Here is a 20,983-nt window from a genome sequence, read left to right as displayed (position 1 = left end):
CTGGCTCGTAGGCAGTGGGGACAACATAGGAAAGCATGGGAAGTGAAGAGCTTGCCTCAGACATGAGGGGCTCCTGGGACCCCAGGTACCACCCGAGCAGGTGTCCACCTGACCCTGCTTCACCAGGAGCCACAGCCAGCCTTGCTCACTGGTAGTTTCGCAGCTGCTGACCCTGCCTCCCACAGCTTGAACTCACCACCAGGAAACTAGTCAACATCTGTTTATTCAGGTTTATAACTTTACAGAACTTGTTCTGATAGGCCCAGGCCTCCCTTGGCCAGTTACCCTAGGGCCACTGCACACAGGGTCCTGGCCAGGGCTGCAGGCTGCTCTGCCTGGGAGGCACCCAGGGCTTCTGTTAAACAGATTACTAGTGATGCCCTCTCCTGACGGTGGTCACGGCTGTGTGCCCGGCCAGCCAGCGCCCCTCCTCATGCTCACACTGCCCCATGGGCAGGGCGAGTGGTTCTGGAGGTGGGACAGGGACTGGGACGGGAGAACGTGGAGGAGAGCACGAGACAGACCCACGGTGGGACTGAGCCAACCCTGCTTTATTTCACTAGAGCTTCTCAATGGCCGACAGGAGCTCGGGTTTCAGGATAGACGTGTCTGGCTGGGTGCCTGCAGCCCTGATGTCCTCAAGCACAGCTGCGTCCCACGAGAAGGTCAGGAGGGCAGAGGGTACCTGCAGCAGGGTGAGAGGCGCAGAGGTCCAGCTTCACGTTCAAATCTCCCTGCTGGAGCCCAGGCCACGCTCGCCCAGGGTTGCTCCGGCCCACGGGTGATAGCACCGCTGTGCTGTCAAGGGCACATCAGATGAGGACGCCCCCCTGGCCTGGCTGAAGCCCACCCAGCCCGGGGCAGCAGTTGGCACTTCCTCTCCAGGCCTCCTTCCCAGTCTCCCTGAATCAGGGTCTGACCGCAATCCAGCCCCCTCCTTCATCCTCTCAAAGAATTCCTGCATTTTGAATGCCTTCTGGTCTCTGCTTTGCAGAGGACTCTTAACACACTTGGCACATTTCCATTTTGCAAACAGAAGTTACTCAAGGCCACACCACAAGTGGGAAGGTGAGTCTTAACACCCAGGGACACCTCCCCAGTACCATCCCATCCCCTCTTGGGGGCTTGTGATGATTTAACAAGAGCCCAGAGAGTCGGGTTAAGGTGCGGGGAGCCATCACTCACCAGCCCACACTCGTTGAAGGCCAGGTTCTCATCTTCCGACAGCTTCTGCCCACCCGAGGCCAGCAGCTCAAAGGGCAGCCAGTCGTTCTGCAAGGCCTCCCGGACAAACCCATACAGCGCCGCCACCCGCTCCCGGGCGTAGAAGGTCCCTGGGGTGAGACAGTCAAGTGGCGCTGGAGCTCGTGGGAGCCCCTCTGCGCCAGCCGGCCGTGAGCCCTCAGCCTCCTCCCCGGGGACGAGCGCAGCCCAGACAGGCCACACGGGCGCCCAGCGCGCACCCTGCACCCTGCAGCAGGCAGCCGTCGGGGACGCGCACGCACACCTCCCCGGGGACAAACGCAGCCTGGAGGTACCGCACAGGTGCCCAGAACGGACCCTGCAACAGGCAGCCGTCGGGGAGGCGCACGCGCAGCAGCGTGTACGTGTACTTGCGCATCTCCCGCTGCTCCTCCCGCTCACGCATGGCCTTGGTCCGTAGCACGCTCAGCCGCTCCACGGCCTCCGACCGCAGCCGCTGCTCCCGCTTGATCTCCTCGGCCGTGAGGTTGAAGAAGTCCGCGGGCAGGTCAAACTGCGAGGCCAGGGTCGAGGGCCGGAAGACGCGGCGCTGGCGGGCCAGAGTGGCACGCACAGGCTCGGCGCTCAGCAGCTGCTCCTTGTGCCGCTCCAGACTCTGAGGCTGGGCCAGAGCGGCCTCGCTCAACACGTAAAACTCCTCGGGGCCCTCTGGAACACGCAGAAACGTCACTGCCTAGTCAGGGAGACCCCTCGCCGGACCCTCCTGCCCCAACTTGGCTCTTACCCTGGTCAGGGATTGGAAGCAGCACCTTCTGGAAACCGATGGCCTCAAAAAACTCGTGGGTCCCTTCCAGGCAGTGAATGCGTTCCTGAGAGCGGAGGCAGAGGTCACACGGGACCCTTGGGGGCCTCCCTGTGCCCCTCAAGACTCTCCGCCCACCCTGGCCCTCCCGGCCCGGAGTCCCTGGTCTCAGTGCAGCTGCTATCCCTGGACAGGCTGAACTCCTGAAGCCGTCTGAGGGGCTGAGCTCACAGAGGGCCGGGTACCGAGAAAAGTCAACACCAGGGCAGGCTGAAGATCCAAAGGACAACGTGAGGAGGGAGTGCCAAAGGTGGGGCAGGCCAGCTGTGTGATGCTGGACTCAGGTGGAAGCCACCAGAAGAAAGTGGGGCCCTTCCGGCCACAGGAGCAGATACCACGGGCCAGGGTGATGGGCCAATTTCTCCACAGATGCCAGAAGCCTGCCTTTGTGTGGAAAACCTCCCCAGTGCTGATGTTCTCTCAACTAACTCAACACTGTGGGTGGTGGGCAGGGCAGAGGGTGTATGGTGCTCAGAGAGCCCACCCTCCCACCCCCCACCTCAGCCCACCTGGACTGCTCCCCACTGCCCACCCCTCTAACCCACCCCCCAAGTAGGGGCCCTTCTGCAGCCAGCTGTAGCCCCCATCCCAGGCTGTCTGCAAGCCAGCTGCTCCCTGTGATGGCTTGGGTCCTGGGGGGCCTCATGGGCCCAGTCACACCAGGCCCAGTCCCTCTGCCAGCAGCCCTCACCTGGAACACCTTGTTCTGCACCTTGATCTTTCGGTACTTCTCCTCCTCTGGGTGCAGGTGGATGTTGTCTAGGTACCTGGGATGGATAGGGGCCGACAGCTCAGAGCCACGCCACCTCATTAAGGGTGACCCCAAGCAAGGTGCTGCCATACCTGGACACCCCACAAACCCCGACCCCTGGCGCCCAAGACACCAGGCCTCCCCTTCGGTCCTGCCTTCTGAGGGCACCAATGACCTGCCACGGTGGGTAGAGCGGGGCAGGGCCAGAACGGTCTCTGGAGCTGATGGGTCCCTGGAGGTCCTCCAGCTTGGGGGGCTCCTGAGTAGCACAAACTGCTAGGCACCGCCACCCAGACCTGCTCAATAAGAGGAACAGGGCGACCCTGCCTCTTCACTCTCTTCTGATGATCCCAATAGGAAGCCAGGGTTGGGAACCCCTGATACAAGGTCCGTCTAGTCAAAGCTATGGTTTATCCAGTAGTCGTGTATGGATGTGAGAGTTGTATTATAAAGACAGCTAAGTGCCAAAAAATTGATGCTTTTGAACTGTGGTGTTGGAGAAGACTTTTGAGAGTCCCTTGGATTGCAAGGAGATCCAACCAGTCCATCCTAAAGGAAATCAGTCCTGAATATTCATTGGAAGGACTAATGCTGAAGCTAAACTCCAATACTTTGGCCACCTGATGCAAACAACTGACTCACTAGAAAAGACCCTGATGCTGGGAAAGATCGAAGGCGGGAGGAGAAGGGGATGACAGAGGATGAGATGGTTGGATGGCATCACTGACTCGATGGACATGAGTTTGAGTAAGCTCTGGGAGTTGCTGATGGACAGGGAAGCCTGGTGTGCTGCAGTCCATGGGGTTGCAGAGTTGGACACGACTGAGCAACTGAACTGAACAGATGCAATAAACCTCTTCATTTTAAAGATTGATAAATGGCCCCAGAGAGACCAGACCCCTTCCCCAAGGGCCCAGGGAGAGGACCATGCTTCCTGCAGGCCTCCTCAGCAGGAGTTGGCGCCTGGTGGGAGAGGGCTGCCCACTCACTTGGCAATGGTGTCCACGCCCAGCTTCACCCGGTCCCGGTCCTTGTTGAACGTGTGGATCTTCATGATGGAGGCAGCCACTGGGTCAGTGGAGAAGTGCTGGGGGAGTCAAGAAAGCAGAGGGTCAGGAAGCACCCTCCTCGGGGCCACACTGGCTAAGTGGCCCGGCTCTCAGCACACACTGGCAGCATGTCCGGAACCTGCCAGCCACTGTAGACGCACTGCCTCTCCTAATCCCCCAGCCCTGCAAGGGACGTTCTAGAAACAGACTGAGGTGGCAGAAACAGGATGCAAAAAAGGTCTGTGACCTGCGGCTGCCCAATGCACAGCCAGGGAGGCAAAACAGTGGAGATGCCGCTGACCCGTCCCCCTGCCTTGGGGGTGCCACCTGCTTCCCTGGGGATTGGAGGGGCCGTGTTTGATCCCTCAGCTGGCCCAGCCTCTGGGTGCCCCCAGGGACCCAGCAAACAGCATCGCAGTAGGGAGAGACTGAGAATGGGTCACCGAGGTGAGGAGCAGGGTCAGGCGCAAGTGTGCTCGCACTGGACAGCCAAGCACATGGCCTCACTGTGGGGTCTTGTTTTTCCGCAGCCCCAGAAAGTCAGCAGTTACATGGCCAGTGGGGCTGGTACCTGCGGCAGCCTCAAACACATCTGCTCTGCCTGAACAGGGGTGCGGGTAAACAGTGGGGTCATTAGAGGTGATGGATCAGAGCAGAGACCACTTGGCCACTCAGATCTACCTGTGTACCCCCGCAGAAGCCCAGCCAGAGCTCCTGGAAGGTAGGTGTGAAGCCTCTGCCTGCCCCGGCCCGCCTCTCTGAACTACAGTGGGGGTCAGCCTTCAGCAGCCATGTGTCACTTGACATCTGATGTGAACTGGGTCAACTCTCCTGGGGACTTCAAATCTGGACCTTGTCCAGTCTGCCAGTTACCAGCATAAGACAAAAAGGTTCAGACGGGCCAAGTAAGTGGGTCTGCAAAGCAGCAGCTGTGAGATGGAGGCGGGGGGGGGCCGTCCTCAGGATATGGCTGAGCCAGGCTGACGGCCCCCACTTCAGCCTCCTGGGACAAGCACACCCACCCCCCAGCAAAGAGCTGCAGCTCCCAATGCTGTTCTCAGAAGTATCCAGGCAGCCTGCAGCCTCATTTAAATTAGGACCAGGGGATGTGAACAGACAAGGAACAAAGGAACACAACGTCCATGTAGGTATTCATGTTGTGATGGGGGTGGACTTCACAGTGGCCAGAGACAGGTATTTCAACAAATAAGGACTGGGGAAAACTGGGTAACTATCTGGGGAAAAAATAAACACGCACAACACTGTAAATTAACTATACTCCAATGAAAATTTTTTGAAAATGAAAATAACCCTAGCTGCATGCATCATATTCTACACAGGGATAAATTCTAGTTGGAGCAAACCTTTAAACATTAAAAAGCAAGACAGAATAGCACTAGAAAAACCATGGAAGAACTGTTTTAATTCTTTAGTAGGGAAGGCTTTTCTAAGTATGCCAAAAACCTGGAAGCCATAAATTAAAATCAATGCATTGAATTACATAGAAAAAATTTCTGCATGGCTATGTGACCATAAGCAGAATATAAAAATAAGCTGGAGAAAAAAATATATAAACTGGAGTAAAATATCCCCAGATCATAGACAAAAACCTCATTTCCCTAATATGTAAAGAGTGCCTACAAATCAATAATAAAAAAAAAACCCAATACAAAAATGGTCAAAAGATGCATTCTCATATGAAAACATAGACAACCTAACCCTAAAAAGGGAGATGCAAACTAAAAACTGCTGAAATGTTTTTACCTATCAATTTGGGTAGAGGCAATGAACGTTTGGTCACCCACAGTGACAGGGGACAGGGCAAATGGGAACTTTCTCCCACAATGCTGGTGACAGAGTGAGTCGGGACAAACTCTATGGAGGATCACCTGGGGACAACTATCCAAAGCCTGACGCAGATGTTCTTTGTTCCAGCAACTTAGCTTCTGGAATGGAACCTACAGCTCGAAGTGCTGTACAGACCAGGTTTTCATCATAAATATTGTCCTCTCTAGTGAAAGATTGGAAACTTCCTACATGCTCATCAACACAGGGCTGGTTAGTCAAGGAACAATTTACAGGAGTCACCGTGCAGTCACTATGGAGAAAGCAGACTTTCAAACCGCTCAGAAAAAAATAGAGGGACTTCCATGATGGTCCGGTGGTTAAGATTCTGTGCTTCCAATGCAAAGTGTGTGGGTTCCATCCCTAGTGGGGGAACTAAGATCCCACATGCGGCGTGGCAAAAAAAAAAAAAAAAACAGAGAGGGGTGATAGAGCAAATGAGGTAAAAACGTTAACAACTGGCAGGTTTGGGTAAGGTGGGGAGAATGACACAGGTATTTGTAACTTGATCCCTGGAACCTGGGAGAATGTAGGTTAAGGGGCAGGGGTTGAGCAGATGGAGTTAAGGCTGTTGATTTGACCTTAAGATAAGATTAGCTGGGATTACCAGGTGAGCCCAATGGAGTCGTAAGGGCCCTGAAGAGGGGGAAGACAGAGAAAGAAGCAGAGAGCGGGCAGCTAGGAAAGGCCTGGCCTGGCTCAGCTGGCCGTGAAGGCAGCGAAGGAACAGCAGCAAACAGCCTGAATCCCCAGGGCTCCCAGAAGGCTCACAGCCCTGTGACCATCTTGACTGTAGCCCACTCCTAACTTCCAGAACTGTGAGGGCAGAGACGTGCCTCTGGAGGCACCACATTTGTAATATTTGTAATAATCTGTTGGAACAGTAATAGGTCACTCCTACCCTAGGTGAAGGAGATTCAGATGTTCTTTCTGTTCTTGTACTTTTTCTTTAGGTTTGGAATTATTTCCTAATAAAGAATTTTAAGCAAAAAAAAAAAAAAAACAAAACATGGAAATTCTTCCTGTACTGATAAATGCTGCAGTTCCATGTCAGATGTGAACGGCAGATTGATTTTTATGTAAAACAAAAACGCAGCCCATGTAGGAGATACAGATGCCTCGGTAGTTTGTATCTGGAGCATCTCTGAGAACGGATATAACACGCTCAGAGCTGGTGCCCCGGGGAGGGTGGAGGCGGCTTTCTCCACCTACCCTCCCGGACTGTGAATTCTGTCCCACAGGTGAGGAAGGTTAGCACAGAACTGGAGCACACCCAGGTGGTGACGCTGCAGGGGCTGCTGGGCCTTCCAGACTTCAAGGGGCAGCTCAGGCATCGGGGCAGGCACTCACCATGAGAATGGCCTCTCTGATGCGGGCGTCCCGCTGGTCCTTCCTTAGGATGGCCCCCGTGAGGGGGCAGGTGAAGTATACCCCGGGCACCGCCAGGTGGGCAGAGCCTTCCTCTTTGGGCTCAGGCGCCTGGGAAGATGGGAGAAGGTGTCAGCCTGGACTGTGGACAAAGGCCACCCTGAGTGCCACACTCCTGAGAGCATAGCCCTGGGAGCCAGACAGCCCTAGGCCTAACGTTGTCACCTCTGCCTACTGTGGAACACTGTGGCCCAGTAGCCAAGCCCCTCGGAGCTCATCTTCGGGGTTGTAAGATGTCCTTGAGGGACCAACTCAGAATTCAACAAGATAAGGAACACAGAGCGTGCTCTGGACACAGAGCAAATGCTCAACTGAGGGCTCCTGCTCCCCCTGACTGAGGAGTGAGGAAGGGGCTTTGGAAAGGGAGTCAGGGGGTCAAAGGTACCCTGGGTGAGCCCCAGCCTTGGTCTGCAACTCAATTCCTAGGTCATCTTCAAGGTTCCTTCCTTTCTAAAACTCTCAGGCCTCACGGGTGGTGCTGCTCAGAACACCCTTTCCGCCAAGCTCTCTGTTAGATTACACCAGTCTCTGTGTGCCCCACTACCAAGGAAAGCAGCAGAGGGCAGCGCTAAGAGAGGGCTTTGGAGTCAGACAGCCTGGGAATTCCAGTCCTGCCCCTGCTGGTTTCGAGGTGCAAACTGAGGACACTGGGCTCTCTGAACCTCAGTTTTCTCTTCTGAAAAATGGGAACTGTAACAGCTCCTCTCCGTGTGTGGTTACAGGGGAATGACTGAATGGATGTGCAGCCCCTCCCCCGGCACTTGGGTTTGGTTTCATTATGCGCCAGGCATGCAGGTCCCAGATGACACCACCCTCCACCACGGGGTTCCCTAACCTGCCTCAGTACCCTGAGGCCAGAGGTGACCTCGATCCACCCTGACAGCTGCATCTCCCTCCCCTCCCCAGCAGCAGATGCTTACAGCCCAGGACTGGGCACCAATAAGACCAGAGGAGGAAAGAGCCCAAGCAGGCCCTCCAGGCCCCCCTCCCGAGGCCCCACTTTGGGGGTCCCACTGCTGCTGCCGCAATGTCTTTACCGTGTTGCTCCCTGGGGCCTCTGGGTCCCCACTGACCGCTGCTTCAGCCCGGAGTTCCTTTCTCACTGTGGGGAGAGGCAGGGAGACGGAGAACACATCAGTGTGTGGAGTGAGCCTGCACGCCACGTCCAGGCCTGAATCCTTATACGGGTCACACTCTAGTCCTTCCAGCTCGAGGTCCTCCTGGCCCCCGCACCTCTCCATGCCCCCAGGCTCAGGCTGCACCAGACCATGCCCTCCTCCTGCTCCAAGTCCTGGTTCTGTCTCCCTCCACCATCCCAGACATCCCTGCCCCAGATCACAGACAGACCCCTCCTGAGCCTTTTCACCAGCACTTCCCCTTTGTGGTAAAAGTGTTAGTTGCTCAGTCACGTATGACTCTGTGCTACCCCATGGACAGTAGCCTGCCAGACTCCTCTGTCCGTGGAATTCTCCAGGCAAGAATACTGGAGTGGGGTGCCATTTCCTTCTCCAGGGGATCTTCCTCACAACTGTGATTTAAACCTCCTCCTACCTCAAAGTGTGGGAGCCCGAAGGCTCCGGGACCTATGAGAAGCAGAGGATCCGCTTAGAGGACAGTGGGGAGAGGCCTGCTCCACCTGCCCCATGTCCCCCCGCCATGGCTGGAGGACAGTCGAGGCTCACCCTGGTTCCGGATGGAGTCCTGCGATGTGGGACCCCGTGCCCGGGGCTGCTTCTGCTCCAGCCGGGCCAGGGCCGCTGCTGCCGCCATCTGCGCCTCATTGGTGGGTCCCTGGCGGGGCTGTCGCACTGGCGGCTGGCTGGGCTTCTCTTTGGGGGCCTTCTCCCTAAGGAGATGCAAGGGGATGGTGAGGTGACATGGGGTTGGCAGGAGAGTTTCTGTCCCCTCCCCCTCCTGTCCCAGCAGACACAGCCGTGCCTCTTCCCTGGGGGCCACCAGACAGTGGTTCTAACGCTGACAGAGGAGTCCCTGGAGGCAGATGGTGGTTCTATTCCCTGCTTGGCCCTTCTGGGCAAATCCTGTCCTGGTCTGGGCCTCGGAGTCGTCACCTGTCAGGCGGGGGGAGAGCACACCCACCGTCTGCCCCCTTCCCCATGGGAGAGTCTCTACCCGTATTGTCTACAAGGGTAAGACCCATCCAGACTTCGTCTACTGAGCACCAACTGTGTGCCAGGTAGATGGCATGCCAGGAGCTAAGGCTCAGCATGTCTATTCCTCAGGGCAACGTTCCTCCCTGCGAGGGCTCCAGCCACTCTCTCACAAGCCCCAGAGGTTCATGGAAGCTGGGGCAGTGTGCCAGGCTGCACACAGGCCCTGTGTGAGGCAGGCTAGAGAGATGTGGTTTGGCATTGCCTCCACCCTGGGAAGCAGGGTGATTGCCCCGCAGGATGGGCACCCTCTAGCCCTGACCCAGCCGGGAAATGACCTGGCCTCCTCCTCATTCCAGTAGAGTCCTGCCTCCCACCCAGGTCTGACTCTGCCTTGCTCTTCTTCCCTCAGGACTCTCTCTTTGGGAGCTGGAATCACCTGTGCTATATCTCAAGAGGGAGCCAAGACTCTGCATTCACGGCCTTTCTGCGCCTCCGCCCTTCCCCGGTCCCCATCTCTGGTCAGACACCCAGGGCAGCCCTCTTTTCTGATCCCTGCTCCTCTTGCCCACCCTGTCCACAGCTGAAAGTTTCAGGCTGAAGAACAGACAAGTCACCTATGGGTAGCCCCGCCCGAGCCCCACCATTCAATAAAAGCATCATTTTCCAAACCTTTCACTCCCCCTCCTCCCTTCATGGCTCATCCTGGCAGCCAAAGGGGTTCTTCTAAAACCCAGTCACTCCTCTGCATATACAGCCCCCTTACCCCAAGAACGACAAAACCCTGTAGCAAACACAGGCCCCTCACGAGCTGCCCTTTCCCTCATTTGCTCCCATCTTTGGTCTGACGGTCTTCCACCACAAGACCTTTGCACTCTGCTGTCTGGGGGAGTATTCTTCCTGGGATGGACAGGGGCCACTTCAACAGTGCATGCATGTGTATGGTATGGGTTGATTTCCACACGGCTAAATCTGAGCTCAAACTTCCCCTTCTTAGAGAGACGTTCTCAGACCACCTAACAGTCCCCAGCATCGCTGGCAATCTCAACCCTGTTTTTTTTTCCTTCACAGCAAACCTTCCATCATTTATGTATTGGCTTACTTGTCCACCTCCCCTCACAGGAAGGGGAGCCCTGAGAGGGCAGGGATTCTCATGCCGTGGCAGTTAGCTGGACACACATCCTGCATCTCTAGTCTGGCTCCAGGCGCATCATGGAAGCCCAAATTTCCACATGACTTCCCTCCCCTCTCCTTCCAGGCTTCCAGTCTGACAAAACCATCAGCCCTCACCTCCTTCCAGTCACACACAGTCCCAGCTGCTCCAGCTCCCACCTCCACTCACTACTTGATGGACAAATGAATGGACTCCCTTGTTTGGCCCATGACTCTCCCTGGGCCCCTTTAAAGGGGTCCTCCTTTCCCCGCTACCCTCAGGCTCCCGGGACCTGCACTTTCCTCCCTGACTCACAGATCTGGCCCTCATGGGCCTCCTTCACCCCACTCAGTGATCCCTTCCCAAGAACCCTAGGGAACCCCCAAGCCTCATGACAGATGCCCTGATGTTCTTACCATGCACCCACTCTCCCTTACCCACCCCCACTGCCTCAGGATTCCCTCACCAACCCTTACTGCCGGCCACCCAGTCTGTCCTCCCAGCCCCCACCTCTTCACAATCCCTTCCATTATGCCTCACAGACCCCTCCCCAGGCTGACAACTTTCTTTAGTCACTCCCCATCCTAAACCCCCTCGGGCCTCCAAGCCCTCTCTGTAGCTCCCTGTAGGAATCCCAGCCCCTTCTAGACTCCTTCTGTTCATTCCTCCCCAGAGTGGAGCCTTCTCAGCCCATCCACTCCAGCTCATCACTATCTTCTGCTCAGCACTGGCCCCTCACACTTCCCCATGGAGTCTCCAGTGTGGCCCCAGGCCCCTCTCTTCAAGTTCTCCCCAGTCAAGTTACAGAGGCCTGAAGTGGAGGCCACCTTCCCTCCCCTCCCAGGTCTCCCTCCGGGGCCTTCAGGCCACTCAGCGATCACCCACGAGGAGGACCCCCATCTCCTTCTAGTCGGAGTCCCCCAGGTCCTCAACTCCACCCACCTGCCTCCCTTCTCCTCCCAGACCTTCCACAGCCCCTCACAGAGCCACTCACCTCCCCCCCGCCCCCCGCAGTTCACCCGCACCTCCCAAGCCTGACCACATCTCCAACAACGCCTAAGCTCTCCGGATCCTTACCTCCCGTCCACCCTCCTGCTCCACAACCAAGGCCCAGTTCTCTATCGCCACGGAGCTTAAGCTTCACGACTTTTTGCGACCCCAGTTCTTCTTGTTTCTCCAGGATCAGTCCCCAGCTTCTGATCACCGAGATGCCCTCAGATCTTAGGCGATGACTTTTCAGGGGCCGTTCCCCGCATCCCTGGCCTCTCCCTTACCGCCCGCCCTAACCGGCTAGGGTCTCTTAACTGACCCCTCAGTTCCTGCAGCCCCGCCCCCTCGAGCCTCGCTCCCTCTGCCCCGCCCCCAGAGGCCTCCCCTCCCCCAACTCCCACCCCTCCCTCGTGCCCCGCCCCCGGAGGTGTCCCCCAAGTTCTCTCAGCCGCCCCTCCACGCCCCTCGCCTTTCCTAGACTTCCCGCGCGCCGCCCCCCGCCCCCCCAAGCCCATCCCCGTCCCCGGGTCTCAAGCTTCAACGCCTGTCACGCACCCCACCGACTCCGTGAGCTTCTGACCCGGTCCCGCGCTCTTGAACTTGATGTCGGCCTTGATCTCTTGGAAGAATTTCTTCATAGTGGCGGCGGGCCCGGCGGCAGGGGGCCGCGGGGGGGTGGGGGGGGGGGCGCAGGGCCCAGTACGGGAGGGGCCGGCAGGAGCCAGCAACCGGAAAAAAAATACGGCGCCGCCGGAAGTCCCGCCTTCGCGAGGGCAGTCCACGTGACAATCGGCGCAGCGTGCCTCTCTAGATCTCTGCGTCTTGCTGGCCCAAAGTGACCACTCTGCACTCTCGGGGCGCGTCTCTGTGGTTCGTCTGGATTCTGTTGCCAGGGGCAACGACGGTGCTTCCAGAGGGAGGGAGGGAGGTTGTGCTTCAGCGCCTTCCACCGCGTTCCCCAAGGAGTGACAAGAGGGAGAGGGACAGGCCGAGGACCCCGCGGAGAAAGCGCTGGCCCTGTCCTTTTACTTACTCAAGAACCTTCCCTGGCTACCCAGCGGTCACGTGAAAAAGTCCCAACTCTGTGTGGGGGTAAAGTCCCCACGACCCAGCCACGTGGTCAGTGCCAGTAGTCCTCAACAAACACAAGGTGGGAGAAAATGAAGAGGATGGGTTGCACAGAGCTAGGGCTTGGGGACCCTGGATAGCAGATCACCGAGGGGTTTAACTTAAAGAGATCGGAGATTATCCTCAGAGCGCTGACGGAGTTCAACGAAGAATCTAGTGCAGCCCAAACTTTAACCTTGCTGAACTTTGTTTTCCTAGCTATGAAATGAGGATACGAATAGCACCGGCTTCAAAGGAGGTCTGTGAGGATGATGCTGCAATTCGAAATCTCTGAATAAATCGCGGACGTTATCATGATTTTGTTGTTGTTCAGTCGCCAAGTCGTGTCCGACTCTTTGCTACTCCATGGACTGCAGGTTTACTCCTTTAAGAACAGTTCTTGAGAGTACGTTCTGTACCAGCAGTGTAGAAAACAAAATTCCCTGACCTCAAAGAACTCGTGATCTTTTTGATTGGAGGAGAGAGCCAGAAAATATAAAATCTATGGTGGACTGGATGGTGTTAGTAATGTGGAGAAAAATTAAGCGGGAAACGATTGAGGGAATGGGAGGGTGGACGCAGTTTGTAACATTACATAAGAATCACACACAGGAAAAGGGCTTGCTTGAGACCACCAGGGAAATTTGATTGGATCCAGGTGTTAGATGATATAAAGGAGCTATTGTTGATTTTGTTAAGAATGGTAATGACATTGTAATGATGTTTAAAAATAAATTTTTTTCAGCTAAAGATGTTTTCTGAGGTATTTGTGGGTGAAATAACATCTCAGATAGGTTTTTGTTTTTATTAAAATTTTTTATATGAACCATTTTTATCAGATATTTTTTTAAATACTCCAGAAAACGGACTTCCCTGGCAGTTCAATGGTTAAGACTTTGCCTTCCAATTCAGGGGCTGCAGGTTCAATCTCTGGTCAGGGTGCTAAGATAAGACATGTGCTGTGCTGAATCATTCAGTTGTGTCGTATTTTTTGCGGCCCAGTGGATTGTAGCCCACCAGGCTGCTCTGCCCATGGAATTTTCCAGGCAAGAATACTAGAGCAGGTTGTCATTTCCTACTCCAGGAGATCTTCCTGACCTAGGGATAGAATCTGCATCTCTCGCATCCCCCTCATTGGCAGGCAGGTTCTTTACCACTAGCACCACCTGGGAAGCCCCAGATCCCACATGCTTTGGGGCCAGAAATCCAAAGCATAAAAGCAGAAACAATATAGTAACAAATTCAGTAAAGACTTGAAAATAGTCCACATGGAAAAAAATCTTTTAAAAAGTAAATAATACAATACTCTGGCGGGGTTTCCCTTTTGGTTCAATGGTAAAGAATCTGCCTGCCAATGCAGGAAACTGGTTTGATCCCTGGTCTGGGAAGATTCCACATGCTTCAGAGCAACTAAGCCCACGCACCACAACTACTAAACCTGAACTCTAGAGCTGGGAACCGCAACTACTGAGCCCACACGCCCTAGAGCCTGTGCTCCACAACAAGAGGAGCCACCATAATGAGAAGCCCCCGCACTACACCTAGAGTAGCCGCTGCTAGTCACAACTAGAGAAAAGCCTGTGCAGGAACGGAGAACCAGCACAGCCAAAATAAATAAATAATTTAAAAAAATACTCTTATGTTGGTTGCTCAGTCGTATCTGACTCTTTGTGACCCCATGGACTATAGCTCACCAGGCTTCTCTGTCCATGGGATTTTCCAGGCAAGAATATTGGAGTGGGTTTCCATTCCGTTCTCCAGGGGATCTTCCCAACCCAGGAACTGAACCCAGGGCTCCTGCACTGTAGGCAGATTCTTTACCGTATAAGCCACCAGGGAAGCCCCCCACCCCAAATACTCTAGCAAAAAAAAAAAAAAACACATGCATGTGTGCACACATTTAGGTTGGAATTCTCATGGCTGCATTTTCACTGTGTGATTGAGTGCAAGAGTATGCCCAGAACATTTACTGAGCATCTGCTGGGTATCAGGCCAGTACAGTCACAACAGAGAATAAGACTGATGGGATCCTGCCCTCAAGGGGCTCACAGTCAATTAGGGATACAACTATTAAATAAGTATATAGTGACGGGTAGTGATAACTCCTGTGAAAGAAAATAAAGTAGGAGAAGGGAATCAAGAGTGATGGGAGGGACTTCTCCAGTAGTCCAGTGGTTAAGAACCCACCTTGCAATGTAGGGTACTTGGGTTCCATCCTTGGTCAGGGATCTAAGATCTCACATGTAACAGGGCAACTAAGCCCATGAGCTGCACTACTAAGCCCGAGCCCAGCAGCTGCAGAGTCCATGTGCTGCAATGAAAGATCCTGCATGATGCAATGAAGATGGCTTGCCACAACTAAGACCCCATGCAGCCAAATAAGTAAATACATATTAAAAAAAAAACCAGAGCAATTGGAGTTCTCTTTCAGATAGGCTAGTAAGGTCTGACATTTGAATAGAAATGTCTGAAGGAGACAAGGGGCAAAACCATGGCGGTATCTGGGAGAAGAGCATTCCAGGCAGAAGGAACAGCAAAGGTGAAGGCCCTGAGGTAGTAGCTTATTTCACAGAGCACTGTGCCCAGAGCAGGGTGGGCAAAGGGGAGAGTGGACCCTCTGCTGAGAGTGGGTAATGTGTGGTCTGATCCTCCCCTCTATTGAACAGTCTATAGCCGCAAGGAACTGTGGTCTGGTGAATTAATTTGTAGCCAGGGGAAAATCCTTCAGGAGATGTATAAGTTAGTAGTTGCTGCATAACAAGCAGTCCCCAAATTTACCAACTTAAAAGACCAACCATTATCTCAAAATGTCTGTGCATCAGAAATCAGGAGTGGCTTAGCTGGGTGGCTCTGGCTCAAGGCTTTCAGGAGATGCTGAAGTCAGTGTTGTCTGGAGCTATGGCCACATCTTAAGGCTCAACTGAGGGAGGGGCTGCTTCCAAGCTCACTCAAATGGTTGTTGGCAGGTCATAGGGCCTTGATTGCTATTGATCAGAGGCCTTAGGCCCTCCCTATATAGACCTTTCTATACACCACTTGAGGGTCATCATAACATGGCGGCCGGGTTCCTCCAGTGTGTGTGACCTGTGTGGGTAATAAGAGAGTGAGACGGAGGGAGCGAGCAAGAGTGGAGTGGGATTTCCCTAGTGTTCCAGTGGTTAAGAATCTGTCTTCCAATGCAGGGGACAAGGGTTCAATCCCTGGTTGGGGAACTAAGATCCCACATGCCACAGGGCGAATAAACCCAAGAGCCACAACGAGAGCGAAGCTGATGCACCATAGTGAAGAGCACGAAAGATACAGCATGCCGAAACTAAAACCCCGCGCAACCAACACAATTAAAAAAAATTAAAAGGCGGGGGAGAGGACTGCCCAAGAAAGAAGCCACAGTCTTTTTATAACCCAGTATCAGACTTAACATACCATCATTTCTAACATTTGCTACTGGTGTCACAGACAGAGACTTTCCCTCAGTGTGGGTGCGGACTTCACAACAATGTGACTGTCAGGAGGTGGAAATCACTGGGCTCCAATTTGAAGGCTTCCCACCACACTGCAGTGTTGAGTAAAAATGCAATGGTTGGGACTTCCCTAGTGGTCCAGTGGTTAAGAATCCACCTGCCAATGCAGAGGACACAGGTTTGAGCCCTGGTCTGAGAAGATTCCGCATGCTACAGGGCAACTAATCCTGTGTGCAACCACTGCTAAGCCTGCCCGCTGCAACTGTTGAAGCTCCCCCACCCTAAGACCTATGCTCCCCAACAAGAGAAGCCACTGTGATGAGAAGCCTGCACACCATAACTAGAGAAAGCCCGAGCACAGCCGCAAAGACCCAACACAGTCATAAATCCATAAATCAGTAAATAAAATTTTTAAATGCAATAGATGATGCTATCTGCCCACTGGTTTACGATAGGTAGAAAACATGCTGTGGAAAAAACAAGGTAAGGAAGAAGGAAAGAATTCTAACACTGGTTATTTAGGGTTGGGGGATTATAGGGGATTTTTCTCCTTTTTCTCAACTCTCTTTAATGGGGTTCTTTGACTTTTACGATAGAAAATAACATTTTAAAGTAAAAGACAATTGCATTAAGCCTCTAGGTCTAAATTTATGAGAATTACAAAGGATAGAGAAACAATAAAACAGCCTCATGGGAATTTCATGGTGGTCCAGTGGTTAAGACTTCTCACTTCCACTGCAGGGGCTGCAACTTCAATCCCTTGTCAGGGAACTAAGATCCCACATGCTTTGTGGCAGACTCAAACTTTAGAGAAAAAAAAAAAAAAAACAGCCTGACAAGGAAATAGACAAATCCAGAATGTGAGACTTTCTTCAAACCAGCTTACCTGGTGGCTCGAGAAAGTCAAAGTTGCAAAAAATAAACAAGATCTTTATCAAAATGGACTAGAATAATGTAATCTTTACTTGCAGTGCATGAACCTTGATTTGATCCTGGTTCAAAAGAAAAAGCTGCAAAAACTTCATAGAACAATGAAGAAAATTGGAAATGGACTGAATATTAAACAACATCATGGCATAAATATGAATTTTCTTTGTGTGGTAAAGGTAGCATATAATTCAATGTCCCTATTCAAGTGGGCCTTAGAAAGCATCACTATGAACAAAGCTAGTGGAGGTGATGGAATTCCAGTGGAGCTATTCCAAATCCTGAAAGATGATGCTGTGAAAGTGCTGCACTCAATATGCCAGCACATTTGGAAAACTCAGCAGTGGCCACAGGACTGGAAGAGGTCAGTTTTCATTCCAATCCCAAAGAAAGGCAATGCCAAAGAATGCTCAAACTACTGCACAATTGCACTCATCTCACATGCTAGTAAAGTAATGCTCAAAATTCTCCAAGCCAGACTTCAGCAATATGTGAACCGTGAACTTCCTGATGTTCAAGCTGGTTTTAGAAAAGGCAGAGGAACCAGAGATCAAATTGCCAACATCCCCTGGATCATGGAAAAAGCAAGAGAGTTCCAGAAAAGCATCTATTTCTGCTTTATTGACTATGCCAAAGCCACAAAGTCCTTTGACTGTGTGGATCACAATCAACTGTGGAAAATTCTGAAAGAGATGGGAATACCAGACCACCTGACCTGCCTCTTGAGAAATCTGTATGCAGGTCAGGAAGCAACAGTTAGAACTGGACATGGAACAACAGACTGGTTGCAAATAGGAAAAGGAGTACGTCAAGGCTGTATATATTGTCACCCTGCTTATTTAACTTCTATGCAGAGTACATCATGAGAAACGCTAGATTGGAAGAAGCACAAGCTGGAATCAAGAATGCCGGGAGAAATATCAATAACCTCAGATATGCAGATGACACCACCCTTATGGCAGAAAGTGAAGAGGAACTAAAAAGCCTCTTGATGAAAGTGAAGGTGGAGAGTGAAAAAGTTGGCTTAAAGCTCAACGTTCAGAAAACGAAGATCATGGCATCCGGTCCCATCACTTCATGGGATATAGATGGGGAAACAGTGGAAACAGTGTCAGACTTTCTTTTTTGGGGCTCCAAAATCACTGCAGATGGTGACTGCAGCCATGAGATTAAAAGACGCTTACTCCTTGGAAGGAAAGTTATGACCAACCTAGATAGCATATTCAAAAGTAGAGACATTAGTTTGCCAACAAAAGTCCATCTAGTCAAGGCTATGGTTTTTCCAGTGGTCATGTATGGATGTGAGAGTTGGACTGTGAAGAAGGCTCAGCACCGAAGAATTGATGCTTTTGAACTGTGGTGTTGGAGAAGACTCTTGAGAGTCCCTTGGACTGCAAGGAGATCCAACCAGTCCATTCTGAAGGAGATCAGCCCTGGGATTTCTTTGGAGGGAATGATGCTGAAGCTGAAACTCCAGTACTTTGGCAGCCTGATGCGAAGAGATGACTCATTGGAAAAGACTGATGCTGGGAGGGATTGGGGGCAGGATGAGAAGGGGACGACAGAGGATGAGATGGCTGGATGGCATCACTGACTCGATGGACGTGAGTCTGAGTGAACTCCGGGAGTTGGTGATGGACAGGGAGGCCTGGCGTGCTGTGATTCATGGGGTCGCAAAGAGTCGGACACGACTGAGCGACTGAATTGACTGACTGACTGAACTGACTGATTCTTGGGAAATGCCGAAGTATTTAGTGTGACGAAGTATTTAGTATTTAGGGTGACGTGTGATGATGGATGTATGAAACTTACTTTCAAATGTTTAAAAGCAAATGCATATATATTCACACAGGAATATAAAGCACATATGCAAAAATATTAACCATTGTTAGCGACTTTCCTGGTAGTCCAGTGACTAAGACTCTGGGCTCCCCATGCCGGGCTCCTTGGTTAGAGCCCTGGTCAGGAAATTTCCCTGGGCTTCCTTGATAGCTCAGTTGGTAAAGAATCCGCCTGCAATGCAGGAGACACCGGTTCGATTCCTGGGTCAGGAAGATCTGGAGAAGGGATAGGCTACCCACTCCAGTAGTCTTGGGCTTCCCTGGTGTCTCAGCTGGTCAAGAATCCACCTGCAATGTGGGAGACCTGCGTTCAATCCCTGGGTTGGGAAGATCCCCTGGAGAAGGGAAAGGTTACCCATTCCAGTATTCTGGCCTGGAGAATTCCATGGACTGCATAGTCCATGGGCCGCAAAAAGTCAGACAGGACTGAGTGACTCTCACTTTCAGGAAACTAGATCCCACATGCTGCAAGTAAGATTTAAGATTCTGCGTGCCGCAACTAGGAACAACCATGGCCAAATAAACAAAAATAAGTATTAAAAAATTGTTGACTATAGGTGTAGGGTTGTGGTGGTTTAAAAATATGTCCAGGACTTCCCTGGTGGTCCAGTGGTTAGGACTCTGCACTTTTACCACAGGGGACACAGGTTCCATCCCTGGCTGTAGAACTAAAATCTCACTTGTGGCGCAGCACGGCCAGATACAAACAAAATAAATATATGCATAAAGTGTTTGACACTCCTGCTTTCCAAAGGTAGAACCTAATTCCCCTACCATTGAATGTGGGCTGGACTTAGTGACTCACTTTTAACAAATGGAGTAGGGCAGAAGTGGTAGTGTGCAACTTTGAGACTAGATCATAAAAGACATTGCATTTTCCTTCATGCTCTCGATTTTGTTTTACATATTTATTTTTGTCTGTGTCAGGTCTTAGCTGTGGCTGATTGCAGCTGAACGTCTTAGTTGCTCTGCAGCATATGGGATCTTAGTTCTTTGACTAGGGCTTGAACCTATGTCCCTTGCATTGGAAAGCAGATTCTTAACCACTGGACCATCAGGGAAGGCCCTACACTCTTGCTTTTGAATGACTCCGTCTGGGGGAAGCCAGCCGCCATGTTGTGAGGGTGCCCAAGTGGTGATACGGAGAGGGCCCTGTGAGGAGGAGCTGAGGCCTCCAGTCAACAGCCGTGGGAGAGAGCTGCCATGGAAGGAAGCTGCCATGGAAGAGGCTCCTCCAGTCTTATCTAAGCCTTCAGATGACGTGGTCCTGGCTGCATCGGTCTCATAAGAGATCCTGAGCCAGAACATCCCAGACCCCTGACTCTATGAATCTGCATAAGATAATAAATGTTTGCTGACAAAGGTCCATATAGTCAAAGCTATGGTTTTTCCAGTAGTCATGTACGGATGTGAGAGTTGGACCGTAAAGAAGGCTGAGTGCCAAAGAATAGATGCTTTCAAATTGTGGTGCTGAAGAAAACTCTTGAGAGTCCCTTGGACTGCAAGGAGATCAAACGAGTCAATCCTAAAGGAAATCAACCCTGAATATTCATTGCAAGGACTGATGCTGAAGCTGAAGCTCCAGTTGGCCAACTGATGTGAAGAGCTGACTAATTGGAAAAGACCCTAATGCTGGGAAAGATTGAAGGCAGGATAAGGCGACAACAGAGGATGAGATGGTTGGATGGCATCATTGACTCAATGGACATGAGTTTGTGCAAGCTCCAGGAGGTGGAAGAATAGGGAAGCCCAGAGTGCTGCAGTGCATGAGGTCTCAAAGAGCAGGACACAACTTAGCAACTGAACAACAACAATAAATGTTTTCTGTTGTTTTGTTTTAATATGTGTTTATTTGGCTGCACTGGATCTTAGTTGCAAAATGTGGAATCTTTTATTTATTTTTTTGGTTGTGTTAGGTGGGATCTAGGTCCCTGACCAGGGATCAAACCCACGGCCCCTGCATTGGGAATGTGGAGTCTTAGTCACTGGACCACCAGGGAAATCCTAGTGTTTGTTGTTGTTGTAGTTTTTTAATTTTTTAAATTAATTAATATATTTTTGGCTGGGTCAGGTCTTTGTTGCTGCATGCAGGCTTTCTCTAGTTGCAGTGAGCAGGGGCAGCTCTCTAGTGGTGGTGCTCGGACTTCTCATTGGGTGGCTTCTCTTGTTGGGGAGCCCAGGATCTTGGTGCTCAGGCTTCAGTAGTTGTGGCTGCAAGACTCTAGACCATAGGCTCAGTAGTTGTGGTACATGGGCTT

General features: G+C 52.2%; 1 protein-coding gene and 1 long non-coding RNA gene across 3 annotated transcripts; one reads left to right on the top strand and one right to left on the bottom strand.

Moving 5' to 3' along the window:
• Positions 1 to 204: 204 nt before the first annotated feature.
• UBXN6 (UBX domain protein 6) lies at positions 205 to 12,147 on the bottom strand. 2 transcript variants are annotated; one of them, XM_086410072.1, is made up of 10 exons: positions 11,945 to 12,147; positions 8,821 to 8,984; positions 8,176 to 8,240; positions 7,061 to 7,189; positions 3,806 to 3,903; positions 2,757 to 2,832; positions 1,988 to 2,072; positions 1,561 to 1,911; positions 1,186 to 1,334; positions 205 to 685 (listed from the first exon to the last, which is right to left on the bottom strand). In XM_086410072.1, exons 1-10 carry the CDS (start codon positions 12,025 to 12,027, stop codon positions 560 to 562), a joined length of 1,326 nt encoding a protein of 441 aa, XP_086266198.1. In that variant the 5' UTR covers positions 12,028 to 12,147; the 3' UTR covers positions 205 to 559. The 2 variants fall into 2 exon arrangements, with proteins under 2 accessions (XP_086266198.1, XP_086266199.1); XM_086410073.1 differs by lacking the exon at positions 11,945 to 12,147 and adding an exon at positions 11,477 to 11,705.
• Positions 12,148 to 12,180: 33 nt separating this feature from the next.
• Positions 12,181 to 12,814, top strand: LOC147368791 (uncharacterized). The gene is made up of 2 exons (XR_015166828.1): positions 12,181 to 12,539; positions 12,716 to 12,814. It is a non-coding gene; the product is annotated as an uncharacterized LOC147368791 (long non-coding RNA).
• Positions 12,815 to 20,983: the final 8,169 nt, after the last annotated feature.

This window comes from Bos grunniens, chromosome 7, assembly GCF_055505025.1.
Source record: "Bos grunniens cultivar Pamir isolate PY7600 chromosome 7, Bosgru_T2T1.0, whole genome shotgun sequence".
NCBI lineage: Eukaryota > Metazoa > Chordata > Mammalia > Artiodactyla > Bovidae > Bos > Bos grunniens.
This window is presented reverse-complemented; position numbering and strand designations above follow the sequence as displayed.